General features: G+C 46.2%; 1 protein-coding gene and 1 long non-coding RNA gene across 3 annotated transcripts; one reads left to right on the top strand and one right to left on the bottom strand.

Moving 5' to 3' along the window:
• Positions 1–12,163: 12,163 nt before the first annotated feature.
• Positions 12,164–14,653, bottom strand: CCN1 (cellular communication network factor 1). Its single transcript, XM_021529933.3, has 5 exons — positions 14,562–14,653; positions 14,234–14,450; positions 13,548–13,895; positions 13,209–13,411; positions 12,164–13,098 (listed from the first exon to the last, which is right to left on the bottom strand). Exons 1-5 carry the CDS (start codon positions 14,619–14,621, stop codon positions 12,799–12,801), a joined length of 1,128 nt encoding a protein of 375 aa, XP_021385608.2. The 5' UTR covers positions 14,622–14,653; the 3' UTR covers positions 12,164–12,798.
• Positions 14,654–15,038: 385 nt separating this feature from the next.
• Positions 15,039–19,962, top strand: LOC110470385 (uncharacterized). 2 transcript variants are annotated; one of them, XR_002465410.2, is made up of 4 exons: positions 15,039–15,327; positions 15,888–16,016; positions 17,990–18,156; positions 18,445–19,962. It is a non-coding gene; the product is annotated as an uncharacterized LOC110470385 (long non-coding RNA). The 2 variants fall into 2 exon arrangements; XR_002465411.2 differs by lacking the exons at positions 15,039–15,327; positions 15,888–16,016 and adding an exon at positions 15,605–15,736.
• The last annotated feature ends 383 nt before the right edge of the window (positions 19,963–20,345 follow it).

Here is a 20,345-nt window from a genome sequence, read left to right as displayed (position 1 = left end):
AAAGCTTTGAGATATATTTGCAGTTACTGTTTCTCTGCAGCAGCTCAGTCATGGCTCTATTTATCTATAATTTGACTGATGAAATATGGGACTGAGAAAATTGTACCAGTGCTGCTTGACCTCCATGGAGCTTGGCTGTTCTGGCTAGATTACACTGAGAGCAATCTGCACCCAAAGATGTGGCATGCAAAAATTCCTTGTGCAGGGGCTTTGGAGAGTGAGAGCACACCAGGGGATAAGGTAGGGCTCAGGTCTGAGTAAGTGGGCCCTGTGATATACACCCAAGTGTTGATTGAACAACGGTATTTTGAGGTTATGCTGCTGCAGCACCTACCTGACTCTGTAAAAGGCAGAAGAGGAGGGGAAGAGAGAGCCAGTAATTGCTGGGAAGTGCCAACAGCTCTGCCACAGAGCAGTGCAAGTGTCTGTCTTGAGGACAGTAACCTTCCTCTGCTGCAGGAATCGTTTGAGTAGCCATCCCTGCAGGGCTTCTGAGAACACTGCCAGCCATTTCAGGTTTTGAGAACCATTGATTTTTGTTGTTGTTTTAACTGTTTCTATAGATTCCATAAGAATGAATTTAATACCTCCCAGTTAAGGTGTCTTGGGTATGACATAGCAAAAGTTACAGCTAATGGCAAAAATACCATGATTTTCACAACTTTTATCATAACATATTGTCATCTTGATTAAGATATTAATAATCAACTTTAGCCTTGAGTTAGGTTAGGAACCTGTGTTCTTGGTATTTTTTCTGTTCAGAGTAGAAGCATGTGACAGTAATTTCAGATTCTTTGAGGAAAAGCATGTTCACAACATAAATATAAAAGTTGGAGGACTTTTTTGTTGGTATTACTCTGCCTGAAGACAAAGTACCATTTTAGTTAGTCTGTCACAATCATTGTGCTTTTCTTTTGTGTGTCATCTTTACAGAATATAGGAGGGAAAAAACAGTTTTCAGTTTGCTTTAGCAGTTGCATTCACAAATAATTGCTAAGAGTGCAAATATTATGTTAACCTCCAGATTGTCCAGGGAGAAGTCTGTTGTAATCAGAGAAGTATTTTAGCCCCTTCCCATCTCCCAAGAAGTGACCTTTCTGCCACAGCATCTTCTGTGTTTGTTGCAGTCCAGTTTCTTTGCCATGTATGGCTTTCTGTATCAGTGGCCCTCTCCTCCCAGGCCATCCATCCTGCTGATCCTACTGCCATCAGTGCTGCCTTTCCTCTCTGCCTCCTGGCATGCCTGGGGGGACACTTGTCCTGCTCGGAGCCTGGCGCTGACCTCCCTTTGCATTCCAGGCAAACAGCTGCCCCGCTCCAGAGTGGACATGGGGCAGGGTGTCTGCTGAGCATGGGGACTCCAGCAGCCATAACCCTGCTGACCCTGTTTGCAAGGGACCCAGGCTAGAACAAGAAGTAAAGTCTTGGGATAATTGAATTGCCAAAATACTGTATCCTTCTTGAGCAATCTCAGATCTGCCCCAGGAACAACAGAATCAAGTTTTCATGGCCACAGCAACAGGCACATGCTAGGGAAACATCACCATTCTCCCTGAGATTCAAGTAGTAACCCCCAAGGACTGGGTGGTAGTTATAGCTGGACTTCTTCAAAGAGAAGCTGCCTATTTCTCCTATTCTTCTTTTCAGAAATGGCTGAGGTATTTTGGCTGAAACTTTCAACTACATAAGGAAAATAAAGATTGAGGAAGGAAACTGACACTGAAAAACTCAGAGTTTAAATTTTACATTATGAGTAAACTGCAGACAGTTATATGGTGACATGGATTGGGCAGTCTTAATTTATAGGCAATGCTATCAGCACCATGCAAGTATACTTTTTTTAGTGAAGACAATCTGTAATTCCTGTTAAATATTACTGTAACAGAAGTAAAATCTGTTCAGCATTGCTGTGTGTCAGAAGATTGCCACATTCTTTTATGTGATGTTCTGCTGCTTGACTTGCTTAACAGCAAAAACTACAGGTGCTCTGATTTCAGCATACAAGGTCAGTCATGGCTGAAGATAGCAGGGGATTATGGAAGCTTTCACAGGCTCTACTTTTTGCATTACTCAGTACATATCTGACATATAAATGTTAATTGATTATACACTAGATTTAATATAGACAGAATGTGACCTCTGATGTTTCTGGGTGAAATGCTTCTATTTTCTTGAACAAATTCCTTGGAAACTGTACAGGTGCACACTGTGTCCTGTATATTATCCATGTTTTCCAGCTGTAGAACTTATCTTGACCAGACAGCTATACTTCATCAGTTCCCTTTTGGTAACATTCTCTTAATGAAAGCTCTGATACTAAATGCTCAAAAACATCTTTAAATTCATAGATCAAATACTGAAAATAACAATGAGAGCAGAGTGTGAATCATGGGCCTGCTTTGCTGTAGTTTATTTTTGTGCTGCTTGAGTGTCACCAACCAAGTGGCATCTGATGACATCAGCACAAGGTGACCAGGGTCAGGGCTTGTTAAAGAGGGATCTGTGGGGTGTGAGGCTGAAGACCAGTTTTGGAGATGAGAATTTCATTATATGATCTCAGCAGAGCACAATAGCTGTGCCCTAAAACCTAAGTTATTATGTACCTTGAACTTCACCAGCCTTAGCTTATGGACTTACATAGCTTATAACTATTTTTGGGATGCTGGAACATCTGGAATTTTAATTTTCCATTTCCAGTTTCTCTGTAGTTCCACATCTTGACTGAAATGCTAAGAAAAGTGTAAATTATTTATAATTCATTACAGTTGTGATATATGTCTGTGACATCCCAGAAAACAGCATTTAAAACAAGCCAAAAGAATAATTTTAAATTCTCAGTAGACCTAGAGTTTTGTGGGGGATAAATACTCTGCTTTCCTACTTGACTGAAAGACCAAGATTTAAAAGGTAAAAGGAATTCTCAACATTGATTGTCTTGCTTTCTCCCTCAAAATGAGGTCCTATACAGGGCTTTATCCCATGTCATGAAAACTGGTTATGTCTTATGAAATAGCTGTCTTAAAGAAAAAAGTACTTAAGAGGAAAAGAAGATACAAAACTGCTTCTCTTTGATGAGCAAACAACGTTGCTGAAACTAATTGCTTGTTTGCTTTTTGTGTTCTATATCCTCAGATGGCAGTGAGCCTGCAGAGAACTCAGACAGTGAAAGCTCATCCCTTTCATCTGTGGAAGATGGAGAAATTCGGGACAGTTCATGACAGTTCTTTGAGAGAACAGGATGGAATGAGCTTTTTTTTATTATTATTTAATTAAATTTTTTTGATACAACTAAGTTCCCAGAAGTCTGGCATAACTTCCTTTACTTAAAGGTAGTGCTCTCAAAGTGCTTGACTATTTTTGGATTTAATAATGGATATTCAGGAATGTAAATAAAAAGATGGGGAATTGTGGTCCCAGAAAAACAAAAATATTCTAATTTAATTGTAGTCTTTAATTGCATCATTTTTCCTTTTTCCCTAACCAGCTCAGTGCCAAATGTTTGGGTTTAAATATCTGATCATATATTTGTATTTATATGTTGATTTGAGTCTTAAAGTACAGTTATTTCATTAGATCAGTTTCCTTTTACAGTATTTCTGTGTAACACTGAGCTACTGAAAATGGTCTTATGTTACTTTTGATCTTCTTTGGTGACCTTTTGGGTGTATGATGCAATACTAATTTTTTTTGGTTCCTTACTTGGTTGCATCTTTTTCCACATGTTAATGGAGGCTTCTGGACTCTCAGTCTGTGATTCAGGGCACCAGACTGCTGTGTCCTCACCAGTCATGCTGCATGGAGAGGATTTTTGAGATATTCAAAGTTTTAGAAGGGTTTTTTTTTCCCTTGTAAAGAAATTTGAGTTAATAAGTTGTGTACCATGACAGCTCACTACTAAAGTTTGGCCAGAGTGTCAGACCTTTGTAGTCACATACTACTTTTTCTCCCAGTGGTATCATGTGTCCTTTCTCTTGTGTGTTTTGCAACCTCTGGTGAAACAGGAAAGTTTTTCTTCTTGCCTGGCAGTAGCCACCTGTACTCTGTTTTCTTTCTTAGTCATTGTTGGTCCTCTGCCCACCTCTTGTTTCAACATTTGTTTCTTTAACCCTTTTTAAAGGACCAAGATTCCTAGCTATAGGTGCTGCTTTCATATTTTTTCAGTTCAGTGAAAGTGAATAAGCTTTTCCTCATCAGTGATTGCTGCACACTGACTTGGTAGCCACAAATTACTTTAGGCCAGTCTTGAACTCATTCATAGTAATACCAATAAAAGAGCCGAACAGCAAAACTGCCACAGTTCATTTGCCAGAAAATGTTTCATCTGGAGTAAAAGCATGGCACTTCTATTGGATTCAGAGCACAGTGAAAATGAGAGTGCTGCAGGCAGTAGTGTTGATCTGCATGTGTGTGTGATCAGTCTTTGGCTGAGGAGCACAGATTTGTGATTTGCGTTACTTTTCCTGTGTTCTTGGGGGGTTTCATTAATTGTACAAAAGGGGTTGCCTCTGGGGTTTTTTTCTTATATAAATCTACCTTAAGCTTCCTTGTGAGTTAAACACAACATTATTTATTTTTAAATGAAGATGCTGTTAAATCTGTCCTTCAGATTTACCTTAAAGAAGGCTTTAAAACTTTATTAAGGAGCATTCCTGTGGTGGTTACTAGAACTGAAATTTCCCAGACAAAAGTGGGAATAATCTCCCAGAGTTCAGTCAAACTAAAAGGTATTATTTGCCATTCTTTCCTAGGTTCTACTTACCTGTTTTTACAGTTACAATAGTTTGAACAGAGGTGATTGATCAAATACAAACTAAAATCCAATCCAAGTATTTTATTCAGTTTTCCTAAGCTTCTTCAATTTTTTCTTTATAATAAATGAAAATTCTTCATATTAGTCATAATTCTTCATCATAATGAGGTTCTTTATTTAATCAAAGTTTATGCACTGTTGTGCTAGGCAGATGTTTTTTAACACTTTCATAGGCAGTTAAGGAAAGTTCTTTTTTTTTTTTTTTTTGAGTGACTTAACATGGAACAGGCACCTTGTAATAAACAGAAGAGAGAAAAAGCACCTTCTGTATTTTTTAAATTTCTGGTCAAGAACTGGGAATTTGAGACATGGAGCTGAGGCTTCCTAGAGGGCTTCCATTCTGTCCATTTTGAAAACATACTATTGTAGTCCTATTACACACAGATCCCTACAGGACTCTGCCTTGATTCAGAACAGATCATGTCTGTGAATGAGAACTGTGTGATGTTGTTTTAATCTTCGTCATTCAACACCAGCTTGCATTGAGTGCTTGATTTTATGCCTACTATGCTTACTCATTTATTTTCCTCTATAAACTATTTGTCACAGAAGGAACAAGCTATTTCTGTGTAGGGTTGTTACAGCATTTCTTTCAATGTTTAGACTTTTAAGCATGCTTGAGCTGAAGGACTATCAGCTTACAAAGAGTAAAGACTCTTGTCCTGAATGAAAACACTATTTAAAAAAATTAAAAGCTTAATGATGTCATCCCTTTCACAAACCTTAAAGGACAAAAATAGAGCATAGCTAAGCACACAGCAATAGCTGGGAGGTAGGACTGAGTCAGCCGTGGGAGAGAACTTGGTTCTTTTCCTTTTTTGTATAACTTCCTGGGGGTATGAGGCATAATTGAGTTGTCATGGGTAAACAGTGTTGTACCCCCTGTCAGTGTAACAGCTCCGTTTTGAATGAACACATTCGAATTCTAAGTTTTGCTACATTTATCTTGGCATTAGGAATTGTTGATCCGTAGAGGAAAAGAGGGTCATGCCACAGAATGTGTGGCTGGCACTGGTCCTTGGAGGCATGCTGGACCAGTTTTTGTTACTCCAGTCAACAGTGCAGTTTTACTCTGCATTAGAGGAAAGTCAGTGCAGAACGTGGACTCTAGTCTGAAGCAGTACATGGATTTCTAAGTTCATGGGAGTGCTGATAGCAAGTCCCAGCTACGTGTTGTGTATCAGCATAGCTGGGATTCAGTCCTTGCCCTGCCAGATACGGCTCTCCTCTGTTGACATCTGTAGGAGCTGAGAATGTATAACACTGTGCAAGAGCAAGCTTTCCAAGTGTAAATATACAGCCATCATGATGGAGCTTCAGGCCCTGTTTAGTCACAAACATTTCATTCTGCTTGAGGTTCCACACTCTTTTCCTGAAAACATTTATTCTTCTGCCCCTCCAAAGGAAAAAATATCTTGAATTGATGTTTATGTTGTTGCTATGACATTCAGTTAAACTGTGTGCAGATGCAGATTCTGTTAATAAGAGAAAAAGAAATGAACTGTGTACTTCAGTGAACAAAGATTACACTGTGTATTAAAATGTTGCTATGGTAGTGCATATGGTTTTATTTGCTGGAAATCTGTGGTGAAATGGAAAGGAGTCACATGTATGCAAGACAAAAAATGGCAGCAAAAATAACTCAGAAGAAATACTGAAACTGAAAGGGAAGTTACAGATGCCATGTAAAATCAGGTAAAAAGAGGGGCAGTTGTTCTGCTATCTGTCTGTGATTTGATAACAGAAGTGTGTTCTCATTATGCCCCAGCAGGTCTCAGAGACCCATAGTACAGTGATTTTGCTCTAGTCATGTTTTTGTAGTGAGACCTTTCCCTCAATGGCCCTGTGCATTGTAGCTTTTTTGTTGTTGCTTTGGAAGCAAAGTCCCCCATGCCTGGCCTGATTTCACTGCTGACAACTTTTCCTGCAGAAAAGCATTTTTAGAATATCTTATTACAGTAGGCTTTTTTTTTTTTTTTGGCAGGAAAAGTCAATAGGGTGATAAAATATGGAAAGCCACTAGAGCTTTGCCTACCTTTAGGGTAAGGGGAGGTCTTTGTGAATTTGTGATAGAAATGGTGGAATTAATTCCTTTTTATTTGACTGTCACAGTAGTCCTTGTACTTATCTAATCCATTTGCATGAGACTTCTTTTTGCATCAGCTGCATCAGTACAGCTGTTCAAGTGGTTGCATGGCAAATCAGAACGAGGTCAAAATAATCTGCCAGAGAAGGAAGAATAGAAGTGAGAAGGGAGAGGGAGTCTTTTTTTACAGAATAAATGACTACACTTGGAGCTAGCTGGTTCCTACATCATTTTAGCTGGTGGAAAGCAAAACTATTTTTACAATTGCATTGCCACTTTCTTCCCGTCATCCATGTTCTGCCTCAAAGAGAAAGAAAGAAATGACTGTAAAAGCTTCTTTTGCCTTTCCATTCCTTGCTTCCACATTCTCTAGTGGGTTTGTATTGTAGTTCCAGAACTTGTCCGTTTTGGCAAGAGTGCCAATAGGAAGTTTAGCTGTGCTAAAGTGAGGTGAGATGTAGATACTAACAAAAAAGAACGGATGGGTGGCATTAGAAGCCTCACCTCAAGTGCTGGGGGCAGCTTTGGGTGCCACAGTGTAAGAAAGACATTAAACTATTAGAGAGTGTCCAGAGGAGGGCCATGAAGATGGTGAAGGGCCTTGAGGGGAAGCTGTGAGGGCAGCTGAGGGCACCGGGTGTGTTCAGGCTGGAGGAGGCTGAGGGCAGAGCTCACTGCAGCCACAACTTCCTCGTGAGGGGAGGAGCGGCAGGGTTGATCTCTGCTCAGGGACAGTGACAGGAGCCAGGGCACGGCCTGAAGCTGAGTCAGGCAGGTTTAGGTTGGGTATCAGGAGAATCCTTCACCCAGAGGCTGTTTGGGCACTGAGCATCTCCCCAGGGCAGCGGTTACAGCATCAGCCTGCGAGGTTCAAGACACGTTTGGACAATGCTGTCTGGCACGAGGTGTGACTCCTGGGGTTTCCTGCACAGGGCCCAGAGGTGGACTTGATGATCCTGCTGTGTCTCTTCCAGCTTAGCATTTTTGTGATTCTGTGATCAAATTCTCAGTGGTATCTCTTTGTTGACCTTTATTCCCAGCCTCTACTTTCAGCTGTGCTTGGGCATCCACATTGATTTTAGCAGCATTATTTCACTACAGCACAAATACCTGTCTCTGTAGAGAAAGATGCATTTTCCTGTTTCAGATTCCTTACTCTGCTGGTTTTATAGCCATGGCATCTTGATGTCTGATTGTGTCAAGTTAATAGACTAAGTAGGAGTTCTTCTCAAACCTTGTTGGTTTGAGATGCTGAAGGAAATGAGTTGTTTCAGAGGAACTGGTGTCTTTGAGTTGGCTGGTATACTGGGCTTCTTTTGATCTGACATTCAGTGATCTCAGAACACTGCTGGGCTACTGCTGATTGTTTCGCTCACTTAAAAGGAGTCCCCTGATTCTGATTGAAACTGCCATTTGTCAGGAAATAGTTAATGTGTATGTCCCAGCTGGATTCCCATCTGGGCAAATGTGTTCACCCCACCTTTGAATTTCTTTTGACTAGAAAATGAAAACTTACAAAAAATTGTGTAATGTTTTCGTCCTGGATGGTTGTTGCATTCCATCCCATAAGTGGTTGTACTTCAAGACAGATGAAGTTGCTTATGTGAATGGTGCCTTGGGGTCTTTCAGGATCTTCTCCAATATAAATTGTGTACACAGAAGTCATAGCTGTGTAGTTTTATGGGGGAAACCATAGCATAGTGGATGCTGTCTATTCAGTTTCTTGGTGTTATGTCTTTACAGCATGATAGAGAGATGCTTATTGTATCATTCTGTTGGTTGGAGGGGTTTTTTGCGGGATTTATATTTTCTAGATAGAAAGTCTCACTGCAGTTTAATGCAGTTTAGTTGTCTGTGCACTGGAGTGCATTTCTAAGTACCTCCAAAGCTAGTTTTATGTTACTGCTTTCACTGTGACACCTCCCTGTTTCTTGTGCGGTTTTAATTATGGCTATGTAATATACAGGAAAAAACTGAAGGTGAAAACAGGGACATGTCTACATGAAAGGAACTGGCTTGAAGCAGAGCAGCTGGTAAAACTATACAGCCTTCCCTTGCTGTGTGCTGAGCACTTGGAGCCCTGCATCTAAATAGTTTCACTGATTAAACAAGTGAGCTAAATTGTGCACATTCATTTCTGCAGGATAGGGCAAGCATCTGGCAAGAGCAAGCCTCTGGTGTGACACATTCAACTGCTTCTATGTAGGTAAGTAGGTTTGACTTACAACCAGGAAACGCTTCCCACTGCAAACTTTTTTGTTTCAGTCCTCAATACGTGTGAGGGATTTATGCAGCTTCAGTGGGCTGGAAATCCTCCTGCAGCAATCCCAGTGGTCACAGGGTCACTGCCTGTTCCTGCCAGCCCTGTGGCTGCCCGTGAGTAGCAGGGAGATGGGGCCTGTTCCCAGTGTCGGCTGCAGGGTCAGGGAGCCCCGGGGACTGATGTGTGGATAAAGAGATTCTCACAGCCCCGTGAGGGTTCAGTAGTGACTCGGTTGTGCCACTGTCAGTACGGTACAGCTTTTCCTGTCAGATCAGTTCAGCTCTTCCTCCACCTGCTGCTGCTTCACGGGAGCGAGCTGGCAGCATCCCGCAAGGACTTTGTGTAGTCATGGAAGTCTGTGTGTTCCCGCTTTTGTTTTGTTCCTGTCATGGAGCGCTTTGTGGAAGCTGAAACTTTGTCTTCACTGTGTTGCCTTCAATAGTAGGGGAGATTTTATGTGTAACCTCGGCCTTATAGCGCTTGCCACCTGAAGGAGGTAAGCGCGCGGAGTGAAGCTGGCGTTGCTCGGTGCTCGGCCTGCAGTGCGGGGCGCGCTCCTTGCGGCGGCAGCACGGGCGCGGCGAGTGCCCCGCGCCCTGCGGCGGGCGCTGCCGGCGGCTGGGAGGGAGGGCCGGACCGGGACACGGAGGGGGGACAGGCACAATGCCTGGAGCACGGCTGCGGTGCAGGGGACAGGGCTGCAACCTGCGCTGAGGGCTGAGGCAGTGCCACTCCCTCCTGGCATGTCCGGACTCCCCCGGCTCTGCCCAGCTCCAGGGAGCTCCACACAGTGCTGGAGGCTTTAGTTTCAGGGTTTGAATTCGCTCCAAATGCACAGCTTTTTGTTATGTACATTATTTATCGTGTTCCTAACTCATCTAGTATTCCTCTGGAAGCAGGGTATTTTTGTTTTTGACAGGAAATACAGTTATAGTTGTGCTCATTTCTTTACCTGTAAGCCCTACTGCTTCACTTACTGGAATCTGAGTTTATAATCCTTTATATATCCACACCTACTATTTAGGGTTGTTTTTGTTTGTTTGTTTTTTTATTCTGCTGGAACAACAGCAGATGTAGAGGTTTCAAAGCAAGTACAAAGATGACACACAAAAAAATGACAGTGATTCCCTTTATAGTGTTGTAAAATTAGTTTTGCCATGTAATTGTGAAATGCAAAATAGAAGAGAGGACTATATGGATGATGACCCGTTGGTGTGACAGCTCCACTTTGAAAGACTTGTAGGTTTTTTTAGTGGGATTCATTTTACTCTTTTTATGTCAGGATAACTTCACTTAGCATATTTTATGTTTAACGGATCTGCCTCTGCAGCCCTTATTCTCCCAACAGCACATATTTCCAGTGAGCAGGATACAGAAGCACCCCTTAAGATGGACAAACCAAAGCACAGGTTGTAACCCGGGGCCTGGCTAAGGCACGCTCCGGGCAGGAGTCGCAGGGCCACTGTCTGTCCATGACGTGTGTGTCACAGCTGTGGTCTCTGTGTGCAGCACAGTTTCACCTACCTGTGATCCTCGGGGAGCTGTGACTTACGCTGGTGTGAGATGGATGTCATTCAGGCGTGGGGGACATGGCGATGGCAGGAATGCCCTGCAGCCTGCTGGGTGTCTGGGAGCAGGGCATCCTCTTCCTCGCCCGACAGTAACCCGGTGTGTAAACCCAGTGGTTCCCCAGCGAGCAGCTGATGTTGGGAAGTGTTCAGTGCTAGACCTACACAGAAGCCAAACAAAAGTGCCTCCTTGCGTTTTACCCTTCTGCTGTCAACAAATACTGTACAGACACGTTGAGGTACAGCTGAGACTGGTGGCCAGGTGTTGAATTCCAAAACAGCTCAACTTTTGAATGCCTTCGGGGAGAAAACTTGACTGAGCAGAAAAGAGGGAAGGCTGTAATTTCTCAGATGAAGCATTAGCTGCCAGAGATAAGCTTCTGAGATATTTGGCTATTTATTTTATTGAGATATTTATGTCTATTTAATAAAAAAATTGACCCTTAACCAATTCTGCTTGTAACCTGTGACACTGGATGACACCCTTTCACAATTCCAAAACCTCAAAATGAGTCTGTTTTCCTTACTAATGATAGTGGGAGAATATTTTGACAGAGAAATATCCACACAAGGAGAAGAAAATAATACCCTGTTGCAGGTTCCCTGTCACTCTTATCTGTCGCACAGCTTTAGGCTAACCAGAAGTGTACAATGTTGGATGCCTTCTCAGATCCTGCTCTAGTTCATTTCTTTAAATGTCATTTTTTTACTGCATGCCAGCAAGCTCCCTTCCTTAGCCAAATGTCATCTGTGTCCCACATGGTAAGTGTAATTGCATATTTAAAAAGTGGGAAGGGGAAGTGAGGGAAAGAGTAGCTCCCTTGCTTTCTACTCTATGGGACTAGTACTTGAAATTCCTCACATTCTTCTCTTGTTAACAGTATGTTTACTTTTCATCACTGTGTTATTAGGATTAACAAAAGTCATTGCTTCAAGCTCATTTAATTTGAATTTAGTGAAAGCAAACTACCTCCTGCAGCCTGTAGGAAGCATTCCTTTGCCATAGAAATGTATTAATTTGCAAAAAAGCAGCCACTAAAAAGCGTGAGACCTGATGACCATTTTCACCCCAATGTTCAACATCACCGTGCATGCACTGCATTCTAATGAAGTACCTTATGTTGCAAATTCCAGGACAGTTTGAATAATCTAACAGTCTAATTAACATTTCAGTCTATCAAAGATTTGCATTCAGTGCCAAGAATCTCTTTATATGTATACTTTCTAAAGCATGGGGTTGCAGACTATAGACATCCCTTTGAAACATCATTTATCTGAAGAATTAGACTTGGCTATTTAGTCCATTTCTGCATCTGCAGTAGAACTTGCTTTAACTTTCAGAGAATCCAAACTTCTCAGAATTCAGTCTTCACAGAAACCTCTTGCATAGGCAGTATTTAAGCCTGTTGCCTATTGGAATGCTCTACTAAGAGTAGTTAGGTAAATATTTCTTTATTAAATGATTAATTCCATAAATAAATTCTTTTAATTCATTGAATATAAAATTAAAATCATTTACAACTTATTCCAGTATTACAGGGGCTGGAAGGGGTAAAAAAACCTCAGAGGAAACAAACAAAAAGCTACAGTTCGATAAATAAAATACTCAGCTTTAAAACAACTGATTTCTGTTTGCCATTAAACTACAGTTGGTACATAATAGCTGCCACTGTGAACACCCCACAGGTGCCCACCTCAGGAAGGAATGTAACTTCCAACTTAGTTGGGAATGGGTGGGAGAAGACTGAAGGAAGGGGAAGAAGCATAGTGTTAAACTGAACAGGATAGAAAAGTTTTCATAACCGGAACAAAACATTAATCTGATCACTTACAAACAGAAAACAGTATATAATTAGGTAAGGTGCTCCAAAAAGAAGCAGTAAAGTTGCTCCAGTATTATGAAGCTTTAAGTATGCTTAAATCTCTGTTGCATTAGTGTCCAGTTGCACAGTGCACTCCTGTAACATCTTGATGTTGCCCTCAAATGGGCAAGGCACCACTTCCATCAAAAGTTCTTCCTCCGTGGCTGGGTACTTCAGAATTCTGTTTTGCATCCCACCCCCAACACAAGTTAGTCCCTAAATTTATGAATGTCGTTGACTAGTCTGTAGTAGGGGTAGGCTTCATTGGCATGCGGGCAGTTGTAGTTGCATCGGCAGGACTGGATCATCATGACACTCTTGGTGAAGGTTTCCCCGTCATCGCAGCGGAACCTGACCTTGACAGTCCTGGTCTGCTGGGGTGTGCAGCACCTGCCATCCACGCAGGAGCCACAGTACTTGGGCCGGTACTTCTTCACACTGGAACATCCAGCATAAGTAAACTTCACCGGGGAGGGAGACTTCCTTGTCTTGGTACACTTCTTTCCCTTCTGCAAAGGAAAGGCAATAACATTATTAGCAGGAGATCTTTTTTCCAGCCTTTACCCCCTACCTGAAGCAGCTTAGAGAAAAGAGGAACACCAGAAGAGTCTGTATTTACCTTTAGGGAGGCATAGCTGGGCTGGCCACATGGCCTCACTTCACATATCCTGGTCTCCTTGATGAGCTTGCAGTCAGGATTGTCATTTGTCACCCTTGTGGAGATGCCAGTTCCACACGTCTTTGAGCACTGGGACCAAGAGGTTGTTTGCACAATGCATTTGGGATTCTCAAAAGTTCGGCTTTGTGGCTCAGATCCAAAAACTGGAAGAGAAAAGGAGGGGTTAGTCTAAATATAGTCTCTCACTAGGTTTCTTTCCCTTGGGGTCTAAGGGGTCCAAGGTCTAGCCCCCCTCTAGCCTCCTCCCCTTAACTGTCAGCCAGATAAACCCACACTCACCGGGTAGCATTTTCAGGCCTCCCTTCACAATGGCAATTAGCTCATTGTTCCTGGTTAATTCGCCTTCGGAATCATCCGGACCAAACTCTTCGCTGAAAAAGCTTTCCAGCTCCTCCAGTGCATCCTTGCTTTCGTCACAGACCCACTCCTCACAGCACTGCCCGGGCACTTTGACCAGCCTGGGGCTGGAGCAGCCCAGGTTGGGAAGAGAGAGCTCCTGCGGGCAGAGCGGGATGCAGCCCACAGCTCCATCTATGCACGTACACTGGTGTTTACAGTTCGGCTGGAAGCTCTCGCCGTTCTGGTAGATTTTGGAGTTATATTCACATGGTCTTCCCTCGGACTGTGCTGCAGAGATCAACGAGAAGGGAAAGAAGGGGGTGAGCGGCGGGAATCGCTGGTTTAAGCACAGGTATTTGCTGGTCTGTTAAACTCAATGTACGGCGGAGCTCCCTACAACCCCCCGGGGACGCGGGGCCAGAACAATAACTTAGTCAGGAATCACTTTTCCTTATGTGCGTTTAGCGGAGCCCAGACATACTGAATCGCATTCCAGACTGCTGAAGTCATGTGCCTTTCTGCCAAGCTACCGACAACAAAGCATAACCATACATGGGCTCGAAATTACCGAACCCCGGCACCGCGGGGCGCGGGGTCCGTCCCGGGGGAGCGGGGTCGCCGCTTACCTCTGCAGATGCCCTTCAGGGCGGCGGGGCTGGCCCCGAAGTTGCACTCCAGCCCCTTGGTGTGGTCGCAGGGCTGCGATCGGCTGCAGTCCTCGTTCAGTTGCTTGGCGCAGACCTTGCAGCAGCCGCAGCCGTCCGGCACCAGCCCCACGCCCGGGGCGCACTGCGGCGTGGCCGCCGGGCACTGGCACACGGCCGGGCAGGGCGAGCCCAGAGCCTGCGGAGCGGAGCGGAGCGGTCGGTGAGCGCCGGGAGCCGAGCGGGGCCACCCGACCCGCCTCCTCTCCCTCCCTCTCTCCCGGAGCGCGGGGAGACCCGCGGCACTTACCAGGCGGGCCAGGCAGAGGAGAGCGGCCGCCAGAGCGGGCCGGGTGCCCGCGGAGCCCATGTCCAGCGCCGGTGCAGGGGGAGCCCGTGGGAGCGCGGAGCGGGAGCGCGGCCGGCGCGGTCTGAGGCGGCGGCGGGCGCCACCGCCTTATATAGGGCGCGGGGCCGCCGCGTGCGCCGCGGCGCTGACGTCGCGCGTTCCGGGCCGCGGCCGCGTCCAGCGCTCGCGGCATCCCAGGAATGCGGCTGGCGCGCGCCCGGCCGCCCCGCCCCGCCCGGCCCCGGCCCCGGGCCCGGCGCTGCCGCGGGGGCGCGAGCCCGCGCGCGGAGCGGGGCCGGCACCGGCGGGGCCGCGAGCGCCGGGGCCGTGCCGGTGGCGCCCCGCGACCGGCCACCTGCGCGGGCAGCGCCGGGAGCTCCCCGGGCCGCCGCGAGCGCCCGCCGCTGTGACACGGCCCGCAGGGTCGCCCCGCCGCGCCGGGACTCGCTCCGTGCTGCTGCTGCCGTGCGAGCGAGCGTCCGGGCGATTCCCGGCGCGGCGGAGCCCGGGAGCCGGGATTTGCCCGGCGGCACGGACGGGCCCGGCTGCAGGCCAGGAGCGGGATGCCCACGCAGCGAACAGCCCCCCTCGGCCTGTGTATCCCCGGGCTCTCTGCCCCCCACTCAAGCTGGGCGCCCTTGAATTGTATCGCCTAGTTGAAGTTTAATATTTGGGGATAGGGAGGAGAGTTTCGGCTTCTGTTGTGGCGTCTTTTCTTTTCCTAGCTGTAAGTACTTCCAGATGGGATTTAGACCCCAGACGTAACAATATTTCCATATTTGGTATAGCAGTAGCCCGCATTTTTCACATTTTTCTGCTCTGTTATCCAACCACAAAGCATTCTTGACAGCTTCAGATGTTGTTAAATATAGCCTTAACTTCTGTTCCCAGGGCAGGAAATTCTTTGGAATTCCTGTTTTTCACGCAATCTGTCTATCATGATTTAGGAGAACTCTGCTGGAGGAGCCAACTGGCGTTCTGCTGCAGCTCGCTTCTTTATTGAAATAGCCCAGCAGTTGGGTCTGCTGCCCAAAGGCGCTACAATGAGTCCCCATTCCAGGGATTTTTCTTTGCAAATTAGATTACTGTTCCCAACACAAGTTCGGGGTTTTTCTTGTCGCTTTCAAGGCTGGAAGGTAGAGAAGCTTATTCAAGAAAGAGGCAAAAGCTTGCAAAAGCCCCTCCAAAGGCCATGAAAAGTGGAGGGGGAGAGGGCGAGTGGGACAGCGAGTGGGGGGATGCGGAGAGGAGGGATGTGATTAACCTGGCTGCGGCATTCCCGTACAGCGGGACGGGCAGCCGGGGAGGGGAGGCAGCCGCAGCCCCGCCGCTCGGAGGAGCCGAGCGCGGTCGTCTCGTCGCCTGCCCGGTGCCACGGCCCAAAGGGTGACAGCAAGGACGGTGCGCAGGGCTCCGGTAAGTGCCGCTCCCGGGGCCGCGGGCCCGTGTGCTGTTCCCCGCGCATTCCCACACCAGCGGGAATGATGAGGCGCCTTGTGGGACCCTGCCGGGGCCGCAGGACGGGGCGGCGGGAGCGCTGCGGTGCTCGGCGGCAGCCACGGGTGGTCTCGCCCCGCCACCGCGCACCTGCCGCTGCCGTGAGGACAGCCCGGCTGTGCCCGGCTCTGTCCCCGGCTGTGCCCGGGCTGTGCCCCGGCTGTGCCCGGGCTGTGTCCCGGCTGTGCCCGGCTCTGTCCCCGGCTGTGTCCCCGGCTGTCCCCGGCTCTGTCCCGGCCCGGGCGGGATGGGGGCTGGGGCGAGGCGGGGTGGGCGCTGTGCTTGGGGCAGCCTGTCCCGCAGGGGGATGCCGTGACCCCGGGGACGGGGCGGTGCCGTGGGTGTCCCGCAGGGGACAGGATGACGCTGCCTGCCCGGCTGCGCAGCCCTGCTCCTCCTCCTCCTGCTCATGCTCAGGGATGTGCCCCGGCCCCGGCCGTGCCCGGCACAGGGGCTCATGGCCTCAGCACTGCAGACCCTCCTCCCGGCCCCTGCCCGGGCCAGGCCTGATGGGGAGTTCCCGTTTTAGGGTTCTTCCCCTACTCCATGTCTTGTCTTCAAGGTTTTCTTTTCATTCAAGTAATTTGACTTGACGTTTTACCTCGTGGTGGTTTGGGGACTTGGGAAAGGTGTTAGGATGAAAGCTCCAAGAACACTTTGCCCAGAACTTGCGCCTCAGAAAGTGGCAGTGGTTTTGTTCATTTCTTGTATGCCTCAAAATTTGGCCAGAAAAAAACACAGCTGAGAGGGAAAACCAGTCCTTACTGATTTGCAGCTCTCTGGAGACTGCCAATATGTACTATGCAGTGCCATTTCTGATGACAGAAATAATTTTGTGTGTCCATCAAGAATTGGAGAGAGACTACCAGCAAGTTTTGATGGTTGCCACTTATGGCAATAATGATTCTCCATTATACTGAATTAGCTGAGCCCCAGCTGGTGACAAGGAGGAGCAGGGCTCTAGACCTCAACTGTCCACTATGCTGGTTTTCTCTTAGTTTTACAGGTGTATGAGTTTTTCTGTGGTACTTTAGTTTTAAAAATCCAAAGTGCTTTCTTAGATGGGGAATCTGACTGCTAGTTTTTTCCCAGTATAACTCTTTACACAGCAGCATTATGGTGAGGAGGAAAATGCTTGTGATTCAACACCTTGATTAATGAAAATTTTCAAAAAATTTAAAAATTTTTGAAAAAGAAGAAGCTAACACACTATTGTATGTGTAAATTGGCCAGTTTTGCTTTTCAGGGATTTATGCAAACACTTAGTTGTTTAATTACATTTAATTTAAGGACATGCACCGAGCATTTTTCTTTGATCTATGACTTTCACAACATTCAGCAAATGCCACAGGAAAAGTCAATGAATAGTGCCTTTTCTCACTTGGTTTCATGTCTTACCACACATTCATACAACTTTGATGGGAAACTAACTGAACTTACATTTGCTCAAGAAAAGGTCACTTCAAAAGCTTCGAAGAACCTTTGAACAAACCTGTCCTGAATTTCAAGTAGTTGACAACACTTGAGATAGGTTGAGTTTGTTTGGAGTTCAGGTTAGACTGTGACCCTTTCCCTGCACACAATTCCTTGTCTCAAACCATGACCCAGCATTTGCACTCCAGGCTGTGCCTACATATCCTGGACGTACGTCAGGAACAGGAAGAAGTTTGGGGTATCTTCCTTTTTCAGATTTTGTTCAGTGTAATGTTCCAGAACTTGGTTTGCCTACTAGGAAATAGCCCCTGCTTCATGTCACAAAGAGTACTGGTTTCTCACTTTTCGTGCTGTAGGGAATCACTGGGACCTTGGCTGATGCAAAGCAGGAATTTGACGCTGTTGGCTGACATAGCAGCCATTACAGATTTACTGAGTATATCCTGTCATTTTCACAGGCCTGTGTCTCTCCAGAGAAAGGACTTTCCAGAGAAACAAATCAAGAAAAAATAACTGACTTAATTTCCCTCCACCCAGCAACAGTTCTTCATAGCTGTATACAGGGACCATGGAGCAGCAAGAAGGGTTGTGTGGGACAGAGGCTCCTCGGGTGCTCCCACTGGCAGTAAGTATCCAGCCCCAAACTGGAACACACCAGAAGTTTACAACCATGTGAACTCTGGAGAAAAATCTTAATAACTCTTGCATCCAGCCCTCTTCTGTGCTGTGTTTAATTTGCTCTTTCTCTTTTTCCGATCCATTGCTGTGTGTTTCTTCCATCTCTCCTACCTTTTCTTCTCTTTTTTGCTGTTCCAGTATTTTCACCACATCCTTCCCTCTTCTGCAATGTCCTGATTTTGGCTGGGATAATTTTCTTCCTAGTAGCTGGTACGTTGCTGTGTTTTGAATTTAGGGTGAGAAGGCTGTGGATAGCACACTGTTTCAGTTGCTGCTGAGCAGTGCCTGGACTAAGTTGAGGACTTTTCAGCTCCGCTCCCCAGCCCACCAACAAGTCTGGGAAGCACAAGAAGCTGGGAGAAGACACAGCAGGGACAGCTGATCCCAACTGGCCAAAGGGATATCCTGTATCATATGACACATGGTCAGTATGTAAATTAGGGGGAAGCTGGCCAGGGGCCACTGCTTGGGAACTGGCTGGACACTGGTCAGGGGATGGTGGGAAATTGCATCGGGCATCACTTCTTTTGTATGTTCCTTTTTACTTTTACTATTACTTTGCATCCTTTTCTGTTCTATTAAACTGTCTATATCTAAACCCATGGATTGTACTGTTGTTCCCAATTCCCTCCCCCAGCCCGTTGCAGTCCATGAGCAGCTCTGTGGTGCTCAGCTGCCTGCCGGGTTAAACCACGACAGTGTTTACCTACCTTGGGCTGGGCCTCTCCCGCAGCCTCTGCCAGGCCGCTGGTTCCTGCTGCACTAAATCAGTCCTCCCTGAGTCAATGGCTCCTCTCAGTCACTCACAGGAGGTGCAAATCCAGTGGGGCAAATTAAGCACAGAAATGCACAGGCAGAGCAGCCAAGTAGCCAGGAGGCTTCGGCAGCTAAAATTCAAGTGGGTTCAGAAGTTTTTCCTTGCTTTGATTTGCTCAGAGTTTATGCTGAATTCTTTTGAGTATGGCATTTCCTATTTGTTTTCTTCCTCTTCCCTACTGCCCTCCCTTCAGCTAAGCTCATGCCTGTCAGTTTTTGTACAGTCTGTGCCTCGCTTGTGGTTTCTAACATGTGGGGGGTTTGCTTTGCAGTATTTGTGCAGTGAATGCACTGTGCTTTGTAAGTGTGCTGCATTTTCCTCTGGCTGCTGTCAAGGTGTCATGGAGGTTCCCATTGTATGGAAGTGCAAGGGGAACTTGTGAGCCTCCTCATCCAGCAGGGAAACAGAGAAGGAAAATCTGATGTCATATGCAGTTGTGCTTATTTCTGCTTTGGTGTGTGAACTGCATGACTGTTCTTACGTGGATAAGGGACACATCAATGTGACAGAGGCTGGAAGCATCCCTGCTGACAGTCAGGGCTGGCATGTTCCTGTTGAACCCCTGTGAGCTGTGTGTCTGTACTGCACGGCTTCCTCACACCGAGCTGGATGCAGAAACGTGCTGCAGTTACAGCCAGCTCCTGCTTAGCTCCTCCCCAGTCAGACTCAAAATGCCTTTGTCATGGTCATTCAAGGATCTGACTTCAGCACCAGTGACTACCATTACCTCAGTGAGATGACTGAATTACTTACACATGTTCACCTACTGTCATGCAGGTGTACTTCAACACTGGGCTACATCCAGAAGATGCAGCTTGCACCAAGCACTTCCCTATAGCTGAAGTTTGCAATGGTAAGGCTATTGTGGGCTGTGTTTCTCCATGCCACAAAATAAAAATCATCAGGTGGTCCTAGCTACACCTGGCTGCACATGTATTTCTTAGTTGTGTCTATTGTTTTCATCCCATGCAGTCATGAAGCTTGCAGAAGGTAGCAACATAGCTTGTAATCTCTTTATAAATTCCAGAAAAGGACTCACAGCTGTGTCTCATGACTTACATGAAGGAGGCTGAGGTGTCAGGAACATACACAGGTTCTTTCCCAGCATCTGCTGAGACAAAGGTCTCAGGCAGAGATCTCACTGCAGAGAATTCATCATCCCAAGTGACCTCAGTGGAAACATCTTAACTTTAAACTTTGGTCTTCAGAGTGCAGGATTTCCCAGTGGAGCAATGCATACTCACTGACATCTGCTAAGACAAAATAACCAAGCTCAGAAGAAAGTTGCTCATGATCACAAGGAGTTACTGGGGCCAGCT

This window comes from Lonchura striata, chromosome 9, assembly GCF_046129695.1.
Source record: "Lonchura striata isolate bLonStr1 chromosome 9, bLonStr1.mat, whole genome shotgun sequence".
In the NCBI taxonomy this organism is placed as follows: domain Eukaryota; kingdom Metazoa; phylum Chordata; class Aves; order Passeriformes; family Estrildidae; genus Lonchura; species Lonchura striata.
Note: the sequence above shows the minus strand (reverse complement) of the source record. Positions and strands in the feature narration are given on the sequence as shown.